Source organism: Pygoscelis adeliae, unplaced genomic scaffold, assembly GCF_000699105.1.
Source record: "Pygoscelis adeliae isolate BGI_AS28 unplaced genomic scaffold, ASM69910v1 Scaffold38, whole genome shotgun sequence".
Lineage (NCBI taxonomy): Eukaryota > Metazoa > Chordata > Aves > Sphenisciformes > Spheniscidae > Pygoscelis > Pygoscelis adeliae.
Genome location: NW_008825614.1, coordinates 9,312,970 through 9,330,245, shown reverse-complemented (window position 1 = coordinate 9,330,245; position 17,276 = coordinate 9,312,970). Strand labels below are relative to the sequence as shown.

At 41.3% G+C, this 17,276-nt stretch overlaps 1 protein-coding gene across 1 annotated transcript in view; it reads left to right on the top strand.

Moving 5' to 3' along the window:
- CACNA1C (calcium channel, voltage-dependent, L type, alpha 1C subunit) overlaps positions 1-17,276 on the top strand; it is a 422,263-nt gene that overhangs the window by 213,130 nt on the left and 191,857 nt on the right. The window contains 2 exon segments of the mRNA XM_009332885.1: positions 2,287-2,426; positions 10,676-10,815. Coding sequence (XP_009331160.1) covers positions 2,287-2,426; positions 10,676-10,815 — 280 coding nt within the window.

Here is a 17,276-nt window from a genome sequence, read left to right as displayed (position 1 = left end):
AGAGCTTGCCCACAACTGAAACAGGGAGTGGGAGCCATTAATGGACTGGGTTGCAGCAAAAGAAATCTCTGCTTCCATCCTAAAAGGTGTTCATTCATCCCCAGAGAGGCCACGTCCGTCCCAAGAACAACACTCCCTACTCCCATCCTCATTTCAGGGCATGTTCTTCCCCCAGTGCATCTTCCTCCAGCCTCCACACAGTCTTTACCTTGTCCTTTCAGAGGTAGGGCATCGCCCCCCAGACAGAGCTACCACGGGCTATCTGCCTGCTGTGCGGGTTGGCATCTGGCCTCGCGCCATGCTGATAGAGGCAGGTGACAGCACAAAGGTACAGGGCAATCGGAAAGACACTGTGTAAAGACTTCCCATCGCACAATGATTTTGTTGTGTCTTTTTTAAGAAGTTTCGTGACAGCTCATCTTCCTTTACAAATGTGTGCATACAGCTTGAACATTTGGGTCTGTTTTACTATGATTTGTACATCGATTAGTACCCATTCAGTTGTCAGTGGCGGGGGCGGGAGAAGGGCTGCCAGGTTAGTCCCTTCTAGGAGTGTGCAAGCCATTATGGAGCTCTTTTCTGTGGCCAAGACCATGGCTGGACTCCTGGTTGTTAGCACTTATGTGTCAATTCCTGTGCTAAATAAAATAATTCACTTACTACTTGTAGAGCTGGGGACATAGTAGTCACTAATATTGTATGCTGTTGTTTCCTTCTCTGAGTTCAAGGGGAGGGAAATCCTTAGAGTGCTGACCTGTGTCCATCTGGGACAACAATGGGCAAATTCTGTGCTGTGGGCACATTCAAAAGCTTTATTACTGGCTCAGATAACTACAGAATGATACTTTTTTTAGGTATGCCCTGTACTAAGCACTGGGGAGTAATACTGCAGGCATTGTGGAAGCATTGTCTGAGTGAAAACTGCAGTATTTTAAAGCACAAACATGTGCCTGCTACTGTCAGATGGAATTTCTCAGTCATATAAAATAACATGTTAATGTAAACATGCAGATGAACTGGAAACTGCCTGTTTTGATCAACGGGTTGCTAGTGAGTTGTTAATTACCTGGAGCTGAATGGAAGAGGTTCAAATGGGCAGCTGAGTTAAATGATGGAATGATTTTTTGTAATCCTGCTCGCTTTGTATCATATGAAAGTGTCATACATGCATTCAGCTGGACAGAGGAACAGAGCAATTGCAGTTTGGACCTGAAAAGAAAAATACAGTAGTGACCTGCCTGATTGTCTTGCTGGGTACCCTACAAGATATGAGTAGGAATGTCTATGATGTTTTAATTTGTATTTATCTCAGATTTTTATTTCTTTAATGTGAACTTTTAATAACTTCGTCGTTTAACCTTGTGGGGACCTAGTCTCCCTTTGCCATCACCTAGTTTTCACATACTTATTTCCCACTCAGCTTGCCATGCAGCACTTTTGTAGCGATTACCTAATGCTGCAGTTTCCCTCCTACTTAGGTGGAGGTCCCTACCATTTCTGCAACACTGCTATTCTTATTCCACACTGGGGCTAAAACCCCAGAGATGAGAGACAGTGAGCCTGTGTACTAACTCCAAAAGCCTGCTTGCGTGTCCTGAATCAGACTGTACTGTCACTGGAAGTGACTTTATTTGGATATGCTTAATTGCAGCCCGCATTTCACAGGGACATGTACATTTCTGATGGAATGACTAAAAGCCTCTAGCATTAGTCACCCTGATCTGTAAATCATTTTTCACCAATAGTCAGCCTACCTTCTCCCCAGCAACGGAAAAGGGAATCCCAAAGAAGGCACGGTTTGACACATGCATCAGCCTCAGGTGTGCCCCTCTCTTTATTTCTCCCCTTCTCTCTCCACAGCATTGCATCCAGCAATGTTTCCTCTCCAGAGGTAGAAAAGGACTGGATGCAGTTCATTCTGATGGCTGACAATATTTGGCGATGTACTTTGTAGAGAACTCAGTGCTAGAACATGCCTGTTGACTTTCTTCCCCTCTCCTTTGCAAAGGCCTGTGCAGTGGTCAGTCCCTGCCAAGGCAAGGGCAGCAAATTTCAGAGCCTAATCAAAATTTACTGCCACTGTCCTGTCATCCTGTCAGACTGGCTGCAGACGATGCAAGTGTGAGGAGAAAAGCCCTCTGGCAAGCCATGCACGTTAGGTGTACCCAAGTGGCAAGTCAGTGAGTTGGAGGCTGCACGGGTGGACTGTGACAGAAGAAAACGTCCTTATCCGTGGTTTGTCACTCATGCTAACCATTGTCTCTCTTGTTCTCTTATCTTCCCCAGGAACGAGTGGAATATCTCTTTCTCATAATTTTTACAGTGGAAGCATTTTTAAAAGTAATAGCATATGGACTTCTCTTTCACCCCAACGCTTACCTCCGCAATGGCTGGAATTTACTAGATTTTATAATTGTGGTAGTAGGGTGAGTACCAACATTTTGTCTTTGAACACACTTCGGACACTGGGAAACTTTGGGAGCATGAGGGTGGGTGAATGCTTGGTACATTACTTATGGGTGATGTTAGAGGTTGCCGTCCATCATGTTTCTCCTACCACCACCATTTGTCCCTCCTGTGTTAGCCCCCCCTACAGACTCCATGTGTTTTACCAAGTATTACTGTGTAATCTAAAAATACAGTTAACTCACTGGTCTTCTGCAGGTATAACTTGATTCTTGCTTGATTCATTCAGTGTGTAGCAACGATTTACCTTGAGGTAAATATTAAGCGTTGACAATCAGTTTATGCGCATTTTCTGTCTGGTAGCCCTTGCTACTTAGCCTTTTCCAAGGCTTTTAATGGTTTGCAAGACATGGAAATTAAAGTGCTCTTTGGGAACAGGAATAAAAAGAGGAAGCAGTGCAAAGCTATTGGACAAAGTCAAATGCCTGAATATGCTTAACTGGAAGAAAATTCCTTTGTTTGTAAATCTGTATGAATATTAAAAAAGCATGTCTAGGTGGGATCCTTTAATTAAGATTAGAGTTGGATAACAAATAAATTCTGCCATCTTGCGAACTTTTACTGATTGTTCTCATTCTCAAAGATGGATGAAAAATTTAAATCCCAGGTTTTCATACTTACAAACAAAAAAAAGTTCTTCAGTTCAATTGCACTCTGATGCTGGTGATTTCAACATTTTTGATTGTGACCCTTTTAAAGTTTTAACCTTTTTAAAGACTAATTTTGCTATTGTAGATCAAATTGCCACTTTGAGCTGCAACCTTTCTAATCCTGTTATTCCTCTCTGTATTTTTCAAGCTTGGCATTTTATTTGAATAAAAGCAAAATAAAACACCTTCTGCTTTTTCTAACTGAGGGTAAAAGATAAGCAAGGGGTTTGAATTGTGGTTGTTGAAGGGAAGAGGTGAAGGATAAACTATGCCTGAAGTCAAAGAGAACAATGATTTCTTCACCTGAGTAATTTGTCCCATCCTCCCACCACTCCATTATTAAAGAGTTTCATCGCCCACAAAAACTTGCAGTCTTTTCACCTCTTTACCAAGGAAACCCTGCATCAGCTCCTAGGGAAAACATCAAAAGGGACACTTCCAGTCATCAACCCCCTTGTAATTTCTGGCCCAAAACAAAGTCCATCTAGCTTCTTGACCATTTTTGTGGTGGCCCCAAAAAATTACGTCAGCATACTGCTGTGTGCTACACAATCCCTCCCACTTTCCATCATCATGAGGAAAAGTGGGTGGAAGGAGAATTCCCAGTTGAGGGGGAGGGAGGACAAGCTGGAACCTATTCTTAGTCCCAAGACCTCTCTGCCTCCACGTGGGTGTAACGCTTCTCCTTACGGCAGTGCCCACTTGTCTTTCTCCTTCATTCCCACCCGCAGCCAGAGGATCCCACAGCGAATTATTAATTGAAAATTGGCAAATCCCCAACTCCTCCCCTGGCATTGATGTCCAATTCCGTAGCTGGTTCTGCCTTTGAATGCCCTCAAATATCTCACCTGCTTAGGAGTTGCTGCTTAAGTTAAGGAAAGATTGGAGAACAAAAGTCCTGTGAATGTGATTATTCCCTTTTCATTTTTATGAGAAAGAGACTTTTTAAAGGGAGGACACATCACCTCTTCTTCTTCTATTGGAATGCAAAAGAGCAGGGCTCCAGAAATCACAGGGCAGCATTATATCTAGTTTAAGTACAGTCCTTTTCAATTTTCCTACTAGGGCAGTTAATCAGCAAGATGATATTCAGACTGAAATTAATTCCTTTGCCATTGACAGAAGCTGCAGCTCTCAGCTCTTCTATCTGCTCTTGCCTCCAGCAGCTCTCAGTCACTAGATGGGGAACAAAAAAATGTAACTGGGGAGGGATTACATGAGTATAATAAACAGGGCCAAGACCCCCAGGTCTCTGTTAAATAGTAACAAACTCAAGTGACAGATTCCACTTCAGGGCCAGATGGGTTCCTTTGATGTTTATCTGCTTAAACTCACTCGTACAGTACCACAGCCCAGGCTGGTGCACTGCTTTTTCTCTCCACAAGCCCTCTGCAAAATCTATGTGGTGATACCATCTGTTCCTGTTTTGCCCTGTCTTCTTTTCCTAGGGGCTGCCTGAAACCCCTCAATGACGTGATGTTTAAATTTCAGCGTATTTGAATATTTTGTCAGGGAGGAAGTCCCATAGAAAAGGTTTAAAATAAATTTTAAAGTGAGAGAGAGGAGGAAGAAAGCAAGCGCTGGTAACGTTTCCTTGTGGTGCCTTTTTCTGCCTATTGATGGAGCTATTGGAGAAAGCTGAGTAATTTGGACACAGCTGTAGCACTGGGAAGAGGGATTTATTTGGTATGTGGGGCAAAGGATGGTGTGGGACTCATATTGGAAGCCACAAGTCCCCACACAACTGTGGTAACTGCCATTTGTGCTTGTTCTGCCTTAGGAACATTCATTTTCAATGATGATTGTCTTTGCTACAAAAAATAGAAAGGCTAGGTGGGAAGTATTTCTTCAAGTACTGTTGGAAGTTAAAGGAGCAAAAAAAAGACAAGTTTTAGATCCTTTGTTTGTCTCTAAATCCACCTAGTATACACTGCTTACCACGTATATCTTGAAGAGATAATACAGGACAAGTGGCTTCCTTTATGTTAAAAAGTCAGTAGAGAAAGAGGAAATGAGCAAGCATGAATTCTAGAGGGAAGTCTCAGTTTTTATAAAAAATTTTTATAAAAACGTGCTTGTGTACTTTCCCCTGCCTTCTGAAGATAGGTCCCCTGGTATCTAGAAGGATCTTAGTCAGTGGTTCTAACAAGGCCACAGGAATACACAGCAGCAGCAGAGGGGGCCACTGAACACGACTGCTACGTTTTCTGGAGAAAGGGTGCACTTTAGACCTGTAAGCTTGTAACAGTTTATCGTTCTTATACTGTGGGAGATCTGCTTATTTATCAGCTAAGTCTTTTAAAGCTTGATTCTAGCTTATCTTTAAATAGCCTATGACCTGCTATAGCAGCCACCATTAAATGCTGCTTTGAAGAAAAATGTCTGTGTGTGGGTATCAATCAGAGGCTGTGTTATTAAAGAGTAGAGATCGCACCCCTAAGCTGCCTAATGAGGCACAACACACAAACACTAATGATTAGTCAAATTGTTTCCTGCTTCCTTCAGTTTTACTGTTCCTCTTTTGGAAAACATTAAAACTTTCAGATATAACAGTGAGGGCCTTTAATATTAGGATGTTGGAGGAAATTTTTCTTGAGAGAAGACTTAACTTGACAATGTTGTGCTAGAAGAATGACTGTCTTTCCTGGCAAAGTGGTTTGTCTGCCAAGCACAGTCATTCTCCAAGGACCCATAGCTTCTGCCAGAAAAAAGGGTGTTGTAATTTGAAAGGCAGGCTTACTTGGGAAGGTAAGCAGTGAAGGTATTTGGAAAGGATCTGAAATTCAGAGCAGACTGGAAAATGTGGTGACAGTATACGTCTTTCTGAAGACCTGTGGGGAGTTTCTAAAGGACAGACCCAAACACTTTCACACTCACAAATCACAGGTGAATTGTAGAAATTTGTGAAAAAAATCGTACTTCACTATTTCTTTATACCTATAAGGATTCTTTTAGCTGTGTTTTTCTGCTGATTTTTGGCCTTAGAAATACTAAGCCCTCTGTTTTCTCTTTATATTCTGGAGGCCTGTCATGGTTTAACCTCAGCTGGCAACTAAGCACCCCACAGCTGCTCGCTCACTCCCCCCCAGTGGGATGGGGGAGAGAATCGGAAGGGTAAAAGTGAGAAAACTCGTGGGTTGAGATAAAGACAGTTTAATAGGTAAAACAAAAGCTGCGCACGCGAGCAAAGCAAAACAAGGAATTCATTCACCACTTCCCATCGGCAGGCAGGTGTTCAGCCATCTCCAGGAAAGCAGGGCTTCATCACATGTAACGGTTACTTGGGAAGACAAACGCCATCACTCCAAACGTCCCCCCCTTCCTCCTTCTTCCCCCAGCTTTATATGCTGAGCATGACGTCCCATGGTATGGAATATCCCTTTGGTCAGTTTGGGTCAGCTGTCCTGGCTGTGCCCCCTCCCAGCTTCTTGTGCACCTCCAGCCTTCTCAGTCGGTAGAGCATGGGGAGCTGGAAAGTCCTTGACCAGTGTAAACACTACCTAGCAACAACTAAAACGGGTGTGTTATCAACTTTGTTCTCACCCTAAATCCAAAACACAGCACTGTACCAGCTACTCGGAAGGAAATTAACTCTATCCCTGCCGAAACCACGACAAGGCCCTTCACAAGTTCTTTTTTTATGCTATAAAAATCAGTGTGCCCTCCCCACAGAGGAAGAGACGAAGAGCTGTAGAGCAGGTTACAACCTTACCATGTTGCTGTTCGGATCATCTAGCAAAGTGAACAGCTTTTTGATCTTTCAGATGTCAAATGGGAAACAGCAAAATATAAGAAAGAAAAACAGTGAGGCTAGCTTCATACCTCACAAATAAATGTAAAAAAAAAAAAAGGAGTGTGTCCATACACACATGTGTAATAGAAAATTATTTTCTGCTTTATAGTTCATGTGTGTCAAATGAATTTAGTTTAGGTGTAGTCATGTCACAAGTGAAATTCAGAAATCAAGATGCTGTTAATCGTGCTTCATCAGTGGAAAGTACTATATCCAAATGAAAATGGGGTATGAATTTAGGCTGGTGGAAAGTAGTTAACTGGAGAAAATAAGATTGATTTCTGTATTCTTTTTTTTTTAAATGGTGAGATTTTCAGTAGCCACAAGAGATTAGCCCTCTTGCATTTTTATACTATCCAAATTTTGGTTTCTCTGCCAGCATAGTGTTCTCTCACACCATGCTTGGAGCGTGCATTTCATCTAACTCACCTACTGAGAAGAGAAGGAAAGAACCACACCTCGCTCCACCATACCTACTGTAAGCTTTTCACAGAGGTTTTCATCAAAGAGCAGATTTTCCCATGTAAATACAGGGTAGAAGGACTCTGGCCTCCTGTTTTATATCAGTAGCTTAACATCTATCCATCTCTTTTAGGACTGGAAAACAATTAGCTGAAAAACTAGAACGAGTCTAGAGAGCTCATAGAAACTACAAATTGTATATGGGTTGCAGGTTTTTTTCTTAATAGAGGATAATGGAAGGGGCAGTCAGAAGCCTTGCCTTTCTTCTGTGTCTTATCATTGGTGTTATTTCTGAACAGGACATTTTATTATTTTATTTTTTTCCTCCCCTCTGGGTCATAATGAGTTACATCCAAAAAAGCATGTGGTAGTTGTAGCCTCTGAGTCATAGATGTCTGCCCATGCCCTAACTCAGGAGGCGATAGGGACAATGAAGTAGGATTGGCAGGATGTACTATAAATTTGAAGAGTGGAGTAGAGATTCAGTAGGCCAGATTGGGCACAGTCTAGACCACAATTTTTTTGAAAGAGAGTGAAATAAAATAGAGAAATAAACAGTTGTATTGCATTGCTGAAAAGCAGGATTAGTACAGGGGGAGATATTAAGCATGGAGTAAATGCGTTAAAGCAGGATTAGCAGGAGTAATGCAATTCAAGTTTAAGTGTAGGTTTTTAAATGAGGAGAAGCAGGAATTACTTCCTGAAGTACAGTAGGCAGATGACTGTGGGTACCTCAAGACAGCACGTTTAGCACATCAATGCTGGAGCATACAAACAGGGCCAGCTGGCCTGCAGTGGAGCTGCATTAATCTGGGAAGGCAGGTTCTAGCTCCAGTGGAGCGAGCTGTCCTACTCGTTGTGTTTCTGCTCCTCCTGAATTAATTTAGGACATGTATAGCTTTTCTTAGGATGCAGAATTCTAGAGCAGCCCATGGTTTGGTCATTGCATGAGTGGCAGGGGAAATGCCCTTGGTGCCAGCTGCAAAGAGCTGCTGTTTGGTAAAACATGGGGTCAGTGATGATAGGGACCAGGAAAACGGACCCTCAGTTTTGCACAATTGCTGACTCAGAGTTCCTTGAGATTTCTTGTCTTCAGCATTGTGAGAGAGCTGAAAAACAGCATAAGAAACGTTTTGCAGTGAATTCTTTTTCTCCAAAGGATCCCAGGAGACTGGGACTGCTTTATAGGTATGTCACTCACCATCTAGTATGGGAATTCTGTTGACTAGGAAGATGGAAACATTTGAGTAAGAAACAGAGCACATTTCTAGAGCTTAATTGCTAGCTTACTGGAAATATATTAGGCCAAATTTGACCTACAGTGTTTCTATTATGAAGACCAGCAGAAAATTGCAACTGTATAATTTGTGTACACAGCTCAAGAAATACATACATTCCAATAATTCATGCTCTTTGCATCAGCCCTTGTTTATCTCTCTCTGAGGTATCTGTAGTCAACGCAGTATTTCTCATAGGCTCTGTTTTTGTCTTCTCTGCATCCTGCTTCTCAGTCTGCAACACCTACAAACTCAGCATCCAACCTCCCCTCACACAGTTTTTCCCACGCTTGTTACCTAGTTGTTAAATCTTTCTGCAGTGCTTGAAGTTGAGGCTTTGAATAGATCCAGTTAGGAGTTCCTCAGTCACAGCTGACAAGTTTTGTAAGACTTTTTATATGAAATTAAAAAAAAACCCACCTGCTTAAGAAACTAATTTCACATTTGCACTCCCCTAATCCACGTTTTTGTGTGGATTTAGTGCTGGGGAAATGCGTTAGCTTAGATGCTTCAGCAAATGAATCCTCCTTTTTCTATCCAGGGCAAGCTCCCTAGGCTTGTGGCCCTACCAGTAAGTTTTAACCACAGACTGCAGGGATTGGAGCTCCTAATCAGGCAGCTCAGTCTCTGCTTGATATGCAGTTTGGGGGCTCTCAGTGGAATATGCCAGTCAGGGCTTATAGATGACATCCTGACAGAGGCACTGCAGACTGCAGAGTCTGAGAGAAATCAATCAGTGCTGAATCCAGGCCACCCCAACTAGGCTGTTTCTGGCATCCCAGGCAGCTTCTTTAAAGGTACCTCTGGTACCTCCACGGCACGCTATGGGCCACGGGGTCTCTGCCTCTTGCAGGCAAGCTTTTTCTGCAGGGCGCCAAACATCCATTTAGAATGGAACAGCTTTTAACCTCTACTGAATTTGGCTGGGTTGAAGCTGATGACTTCAAGGCTCAAAGCGATGTCATTAGCAAATTCACGAGGAAGCCATTCTCCCCCAAAGGTACTAATGTTTTACCAGAAAAATGGAAGCCGCTTCCTGAAAGCTAATTCATTAAATCAAGTTCTTATTAACACATAGGGTGAGCCTTCAGTTCTTTCACAGAAGAACATTGTCTTTTCTGCCTTTCTCTGCCTTTTCAAATGCATTCTGAGTGAGACATCTTCTCCTTAAAGCAGCTACTCCTACTAGCCAAGGTAAAACATTAAGACTGGTATAATAAAACATTCTAATAATACGACTCCTACAGTTTTGCGCTTTCCCTAGCCAATGCATCAGGGGATTTACAAATGGATACACAAGCACATCTCCCTTATCTAAAAATTGGCACCTTGAAGGATCCCCGAGTTTTACACCAAGTTCTACCTACAGTGACCTTGGTGAGTCATAATTCCCTGTAAAATGGGTGACAGCTAATTAACAATTGGATTAATTATGGATGATGATTTTTTCCCCAAGGTGGATTGTTGGTTGATAGAGACAGTAAAGTATTGGCAGCAGAAATGGCAAAACCTAAAATTTGTGCTTTCTTGCCTTTCCACTCAACTCCCACTGAGTATGTCCAGACTGTCTGGTAAGGATAGCCTCGCGACTGCCTTCAAAATCTGACCCACGTGGTCTGCTGTTGGTGACCCTTTAAATTCGGCATGCAGCATTGCCAGAATGGCCATTTTGAAGCATGTCCCAGCATACAGGGCAGGGAGCACACCTCCACGTGCCACCAGGCAGGCTGGTCATTGGGGTAGTCTATAGCTGGCTGCAAGGAGCCATTAGGCTGAAGGAGGAGCATGTCGTGTTTATGTCTGCTCCAGAAACAAGTGTTTCGCAAATGGTATAGACATAACCATTAGGCTATTGCATATGGGAAGAGTCTGTCTCTCCTCCACCATATGCGAATGTCGACTGAGATGTGTGACACTCTTCACAGGTCTGTGAGATAGTTTGGGTGATATGATGATGATGATCTCTGTTCCTGTTTAGCCCAAGCCTTGCTGTCTGCCTACAGATTGTTTCCTCTTTCTTTTTGCAGGCTTTTTAGTGCAATTTTAGAACAAGCAACCAAAGCAGATGGGGGGAATTCAATAGGAGGAAAAGGTGCCGGATTCGATGTTAAAGCACTGCGGGCTTTCCGAGTATTGCGTCCATTACGGCTGGTGTCTGGAGTTCCTAGTAAGTAACGTCATTGTTTTTCTTTTATGTATGTCTGTGGTGTGGCATCGGGCAGGAGTAATTTGCATAACAATTTTGAAGATGGAGCGTGATGCAGATTATTTTTGGTGTGTGTGGGAGGCCTTCTTTCAAATCAATGTAGATTCATGATAAACGTGATATTAATCGAAGGATGACCAAACCAGAGCTGAAGGGAAATGGAAGTTTCGTAGTATGTCAATCTGATTGTGCAACCTTTGTAAACAATGAAAGTGGGAGATTCAAGATTTTCATTATTTCAAGCAAAAGATCCTTTAAATAATTGTGAAGTCACAGTGCATTGTTGGTATTATAAATACGTGACCTTAATGGAAATGCTGTATGGTCATTTGTGTTGATTTTGGAGGGAGAGGAGCTTTTTCATTAAAACTGCATTTTCTTCTTTGCATGTGATGTTCTGATCAAGAGCTCTGGGAACAATTTAGAACCAACAGGACATAGGGCAATGACACAGTCATGTTCTCTGTTAGTCTTATTTGCTTAAATTATTTGTAATGGCTCTAAGAAATTCCTCAAACAGCTTTTGATAGCCTAACATCCATTTTCTTATTTACAGTGAAGGTATGAGTAACTGGAAGTCTGGTAATTCTATTGCAGAGGTGGAATACGGACATCACAGTGTGGGAGGATCATATCATTTGGCTTGAGACTTTGTTATAGATGGGACCTATTGGCCTTTTGGAGAGAGGGTTTGTTGAAAGCTGTCATTGCTTTCCATGTTTATAGCAATGAGAGATGTAGTTAGCAGGAAAGGAGTTAATCTTCTCCAGAACAGCTGTGGAGAGAGCTTTGTTTATTTTTATTTGGGGAGCTTGCTAGTTTGATATCTTAAAGTACTTCTAACCTTAGTTATTCAAAAACCTTGAGTCAAGTTACCATAAACTCTGTGAGATCAGCTTAAAAATCATTATTTATTTGTTAGGGGGAAAAAAAGTGTGAGGTTCTTTTTCTTTGGTGTGTTTTCTGACCCACTAGGTTATATTAGAGCCATGTTTGCAGGCTTTTCTCCACAACCGTAAAGGGTAGAAACTTTTAAAACGAAAGGTGAGAGTCTTTGTGGGAGGAGCCGAAGCACTGAGAAAAGCAAAAAATGCTGAGGCAACTGACAGCACTACTATTTGGTCTCACAAAAAGCCATGCTTGGTAACCTGTCTGCAAGGCCTCAGCTTGTGCCCGGCTTGGGGTTACTTCGGGCATCAGTGGGTGAGTAGAAAATATTGAAAAGTAAATATTGTCTACTAGGCAACTAAGGACCTCCCCCTCTGATACAGAACTAACATCCGCTATTCATGCCACCTCTGTTAGGGACTACTGCAGTGGGTTGATTCATGCAGACAACTGTGTACCATGCAATACCTTCAGTCCATGCAGAACACAGCTCTGCTTTTGGCCAGATTTGTCTCATGAAGCGTATTCTGTCTGTGGTCTTTAGTCTGCCCTGGCACCCACTTAATTCCTGGCTGTAAATGAAGGTTTTGTTGTTCTTCCCTAGTCCTTCTCTGATCTAAGTCTTTCGGCGCTTTCTAGTTGCATGCCCACTGTACGGTAAGGTGAAGGTACTCAAATTTAAACATCTATGAACTGGAGCGTTCTTGGTGAGATGCTGCTTACGCTGGGACGTGTTCTGAGAGTTGTTCTGACATAGGCTGAGCTTAACTGTGCTTATAGGTCTTGCTGTTTTGGAGAGCCACATGTGTTCCCCAAGACAAAGGGGTTTTGTTACTACTGTTCAAGTCTCTTGACTAGTGCTCTTAGAGGACTAGAGGAAGCTGAGGGAGCCAAATCTGACACAGTTCATGCCCATATGCATATATGATCTTGTTCCCAGTGTAGACTATCTAGTAGTCCACTGGTGGGTTTTCTCATCGGGAGAAGTATTTAATTTCTACCTGAACAGAGCAAGGGAGCGTGGTGCATGCTAACAAATATTTGGTCTAGACAATGAAATGCCAGTCCAGTGTGAAGCAGGCAAACCATTAACTTGACCTGACAGACATCCTCTATTAGTCTTTATGGTTCTGACTAGGGACATATTTATTGAACCAGGCTTCTTTGGGGCTGGTGTGGCTTTTAGAAAGCCTCCTGAGGTCTGTAGCTAATACAGCCTCAATCTTCACTGTGCATTTTTGAATTGTACAAATGCCTGTTGATTAGCCTAGATAGATGTTATCACATTCATATGTATTAGAGTGTAACTTTTCTCATGAGGCCTTTTAGATAAGATTGCCTGAGCCAACCATAAATAGTACATTACAGGATTACATTATTACCTAATAAATTAGTGCAGAGGTTTAGAAGTCAAATCTCTGGGTCTCATTCAAGTTCTGTCCCTGAGACTTTATAAACACCAGTGGGTGAGTTACTAACATTGCACTTGCTGTGTTTTGCTATCCATAAAAAAATGCCTTTTGCTTCCTGCCCCTTCCAAAATGTAGTAGACTTTTCCACTGTAAGGAGATGACCCACACAGATTTGTCCTAAAATTACATGAATGTAACATGCACTGCAGTTTCTTCTCACTTAACAGACTCTGTAAGTGTATGGAAGTAGCATCTCATTAGTAAAAGGGTATCCGCTGGGTCATTGACAGCCGCCTTCTGCATGGAAAGCCCAACACCTTGGTTGGCTTGAGGTCCACATCTAACTACCACTATTTGGGGAAGAAAAAAGTGTAAAGCACAATGATTCTTATAAACCAAATTTATGAAGCACGTGGTGAATTTTTGCATGCAAATCTTAAACTTCTCAGGATTGGGGTTGGGAAATAGGTTGTCTGAGGTGGAGAGATTGGCTTGCAGCATGGAATCATTTTTTCTGAGTTAAAAGGATTTTGCGTGGATTTTTTTTCTCTCTGGCTCAATCCATAGGAAATAATCCAATTTAAGAGGGACATCGTTTGTATTCAGGTTTGAGCTTTTAAAGACCTGTTTCAGAATATAGAGAGTTTCCACATAAATATGATTAGAAGTAGGGGAAAAACATATGAATTGCCCTCTAAAGTAAATTACTACTGTCTGCTTTTTGCAGATGGAGAGACTGAAGCACAAGTTCAAGGTTTAACACTTTCAGAAGTGGCTTCTAATTCTTTATGTCTCATAGTGGCTACCAGTTCTAGACACCTGGGACAACACTGGTATCTGAAAGCTTCAGTTAGGTGGATAGAGGACGTTAGCCTCAGAGCTGAGAATCCCTTTTCTCCAAGTCCCATCCATGCTTAGTTCCTGGGACTTGTCTGTCTCTTGCCAGAAAACGTCTCAGCTGTGTAGCAAAGAATTGAGGGACTGTTCAGCACAGCAAGTGATTCACCTGCAAGCGAAGTTGATTCACCCACAGGCAGACAAGCAAAGGTACCTTTGACAATCTTTGTTAGGATCGAACTGTCCCAGCCCCAAAATTACTTTAGTGCATCCTAAAACGGAAAGGGTTTGAGGTCATGAATTCAACAAAGCCTAAAGACTACATCTGGATGACTGTCGTGGGCACATAAATATTTCATAATCTTTAAGAGAACAGATGATACTTTTATTCTTTGTAGTTACATGGACATTCACAAGACCACTTGTCATAAGGAAGGAGATAGACATTTTGTTTAAAAGATGAGACAGACATTTTTTTACCCATGTCACAAAACCAATTGTATCATCATGGGAGAAGCCTTCAAAGGCGCTGAATTTAATGTCTTTGGGTTCCCATTACAGCTTCAAAAATTGGTGTTAAGTATTTACACATTTCCAAGCAGTGCAATAGGGATTGATTGTGGTTTTTTTTTAAAAAAAGAAAAAGAAAAAAAAGGTAGTTTGAGTTCCTTTCTTGAAAACTTTTTTTGGAGTAAGAAGTACAGTTTTTGTTGTGACTGTGTGAGGTGCATGGCAGAGCAGTAGGTTAGATATTTCCAACAGCTCTCATCCCAGTGCTGACAGTTGTTTTGTGAACAAACTAAAATTTAAAAAGGATAATTAAGGAAACACTTTTTTATTATTATTGTTATTTCTAACTTTTTAAAAATTCCTACTGCTTCTGAAAAAATGATCCACTCCCAGTCTGTTTAGCCTGGCATTAACCTGTAAATTAATGGTGAATATTTTCAACAGCACATGGATGATTTAGGTTTCACAGTGGTAAGTCACTTTCGAAAATTAGACATAAGCACTTTATATCATTGACACACAGGCCAGACTTCACTGTTCAACTATTCTGTTACTGTCATACTAACATAATTCTTTTAGTGCATACTTTATTTCAGTTGCTGAAATAACTTTACTGCTGGTGTACCAAAGCAGTCTTCTTGTAAAAAAAACTTCACATGTGCATTAGAGCAGCCATCTTAATGTGGCATTAAGATCAATATATTGGTTTGAGAAAGGAGAGAGAAGGAAAAGGATTCCCTTGACAGACATAAGTAGACAAGTGCAAAATCAGCATGTATACCAAAACTTAATCACTTTAGTGTCTTGGAAACTATTATCCAGTATCTACTTTGGCAGGAGTAAAGCGTTGCAAAGCTTTCTAGGGACAGAATCAAGTCAGCCCTTTTGTGTCAGGAGTTTTCTGTTGATTACTCTTCTATCTCCATTTTACATTATTAAATATTTTAAAACTTTTTTTAAACATTTTGTGCTTGAGGAGGGCAAAAAGAAGCATCCAATTTGGCAATAGAGAGACATGATCCAATTAAAAAAGAAAATCACTCCTGACTATTGGAAAGGGCAATCAGTTACTCCTACGCATGCTAACTCACGCCCATTTAACTTATTAAATTCCATTTCTATCACCTTTATTCACGCTGCTCAATTATACCACCTCATACATTCTGCTCATCCTCTTTATGTTGTACTTCGTCTTCATGTACCTACATGTTGCCACTAGTTATTGCCTATCTGATATTTGCCAAACTTAATTTATAAGCTCTTCTAGATAACTTGAAAGCCATATAATTTGAGTAGATGATGTGCTCCATACTTGTATTTTCAATGAGATCCTCTGCTGACCACCCAGATTTCTGTGGGCAGAAGACCATGATATCCTTACCAAAGCTAGGGAGAATACTTGACTGTTCCACTAGAACAAAAACTTGCCATGTTTTTTCTTTTCTTTTTTTTAAAAAGAACCACAAAAAGCTAAGGCTGTGATGTGTTCAAGCTTCACTGGAGTCTCCTAGCAGGAGAGTTACTCAAAGGCAGTGTAGGTAGGTCTCTAGCACCAGTACTTACATGGTCTACTGGAGATGCAACAGTCGTACAACTGGGAGACAGAGGGTATGAGCACAAGAACCTAAGCCAGACCCTCCTCATGACAGTGCAATGTCTTTCTGTCAGTGAAACAACAGCGTGTAACTGGCTGAGTATATTTTTTTAATTAAAATGAAATAAGACCAGAATTTTCATGCATGAATGTCTAGAGATGGCTACCCTTACATGTATTTAAATAACTGACTAGAGCAACTAATTTTTCGGAATGATGCTGCTGTTGAAGTCCATGATTGCTCTGAGTTCATGTGAAAATTTGGCACCTTCAGACAAGGTGAATGAAAAATTTAGACGTTTTTAGATTTTGGTCTGTCTCATTACAGTTAGTCCTCATTTGCCCTGAAATGCTCTTCTCTATTAAAACTTACAATGCTTTCTCAGTCCCAGCAATGTTCTCTACCCCATATTCATTGCAGTGTTTTCTCATTACCACAGTCATCTTCCATTCTAATCCAAATTCCCTGGCATTAATCAGATTGTTTCTTTGAACTTTGTAGTATGTAGGAAAGTATCCTGTCTTTACTTGCAATGTCCTGATGGATCTGAGCCATTCAGGTGTGTATATATGATGCCACATTCGCCACATAGAGCAATGAAGATGAGAAGTAAAAAAGCCCCTGAGGGCTCTATGAGAACAGTAATACATGAGGAAAGTTTTGCCTGTTTGAGAGATGCTGGATTGGCAAAGTCATCCAGCTAGGTTTGTTGTTAATTTGCCATATTGTTGCACGTAGGTGAAGCAAGGAAACCCCAGGGGTGATTGGACTGGATTTTTTTCTGTCTAGGTTTTGTCTGTGTGGGACGCTGCCTAAGTACATTGTGCATACTAAATTACAGTTAGTTTTTTGGGAGAAGTAAGAGAAAAAGTCTTACAAATGCTTACAAGATGTTTAGGCTATAGTCTACATTTTCCAATGAAGATTGTTCTTAACTCTAAGACTGGCAATATTTTTTTTTCCCTCCCCTTTTTTGGGGAATATAATCTAATCTAATAATTTCAAATCATAGGGGAATTCTGTCTGTATGATCTCATAATCCAGAGATAGCCCCCACTGAAAGAAAAATACAAGGGGACTTTTGTAGCAAAACATAGAGTAACTTACAGAGTTTAAGACAGTAGGGACATGTCCGACTCACCATGGTAATCCTCCTAACGTAAGACTAAGCAAATCCTCT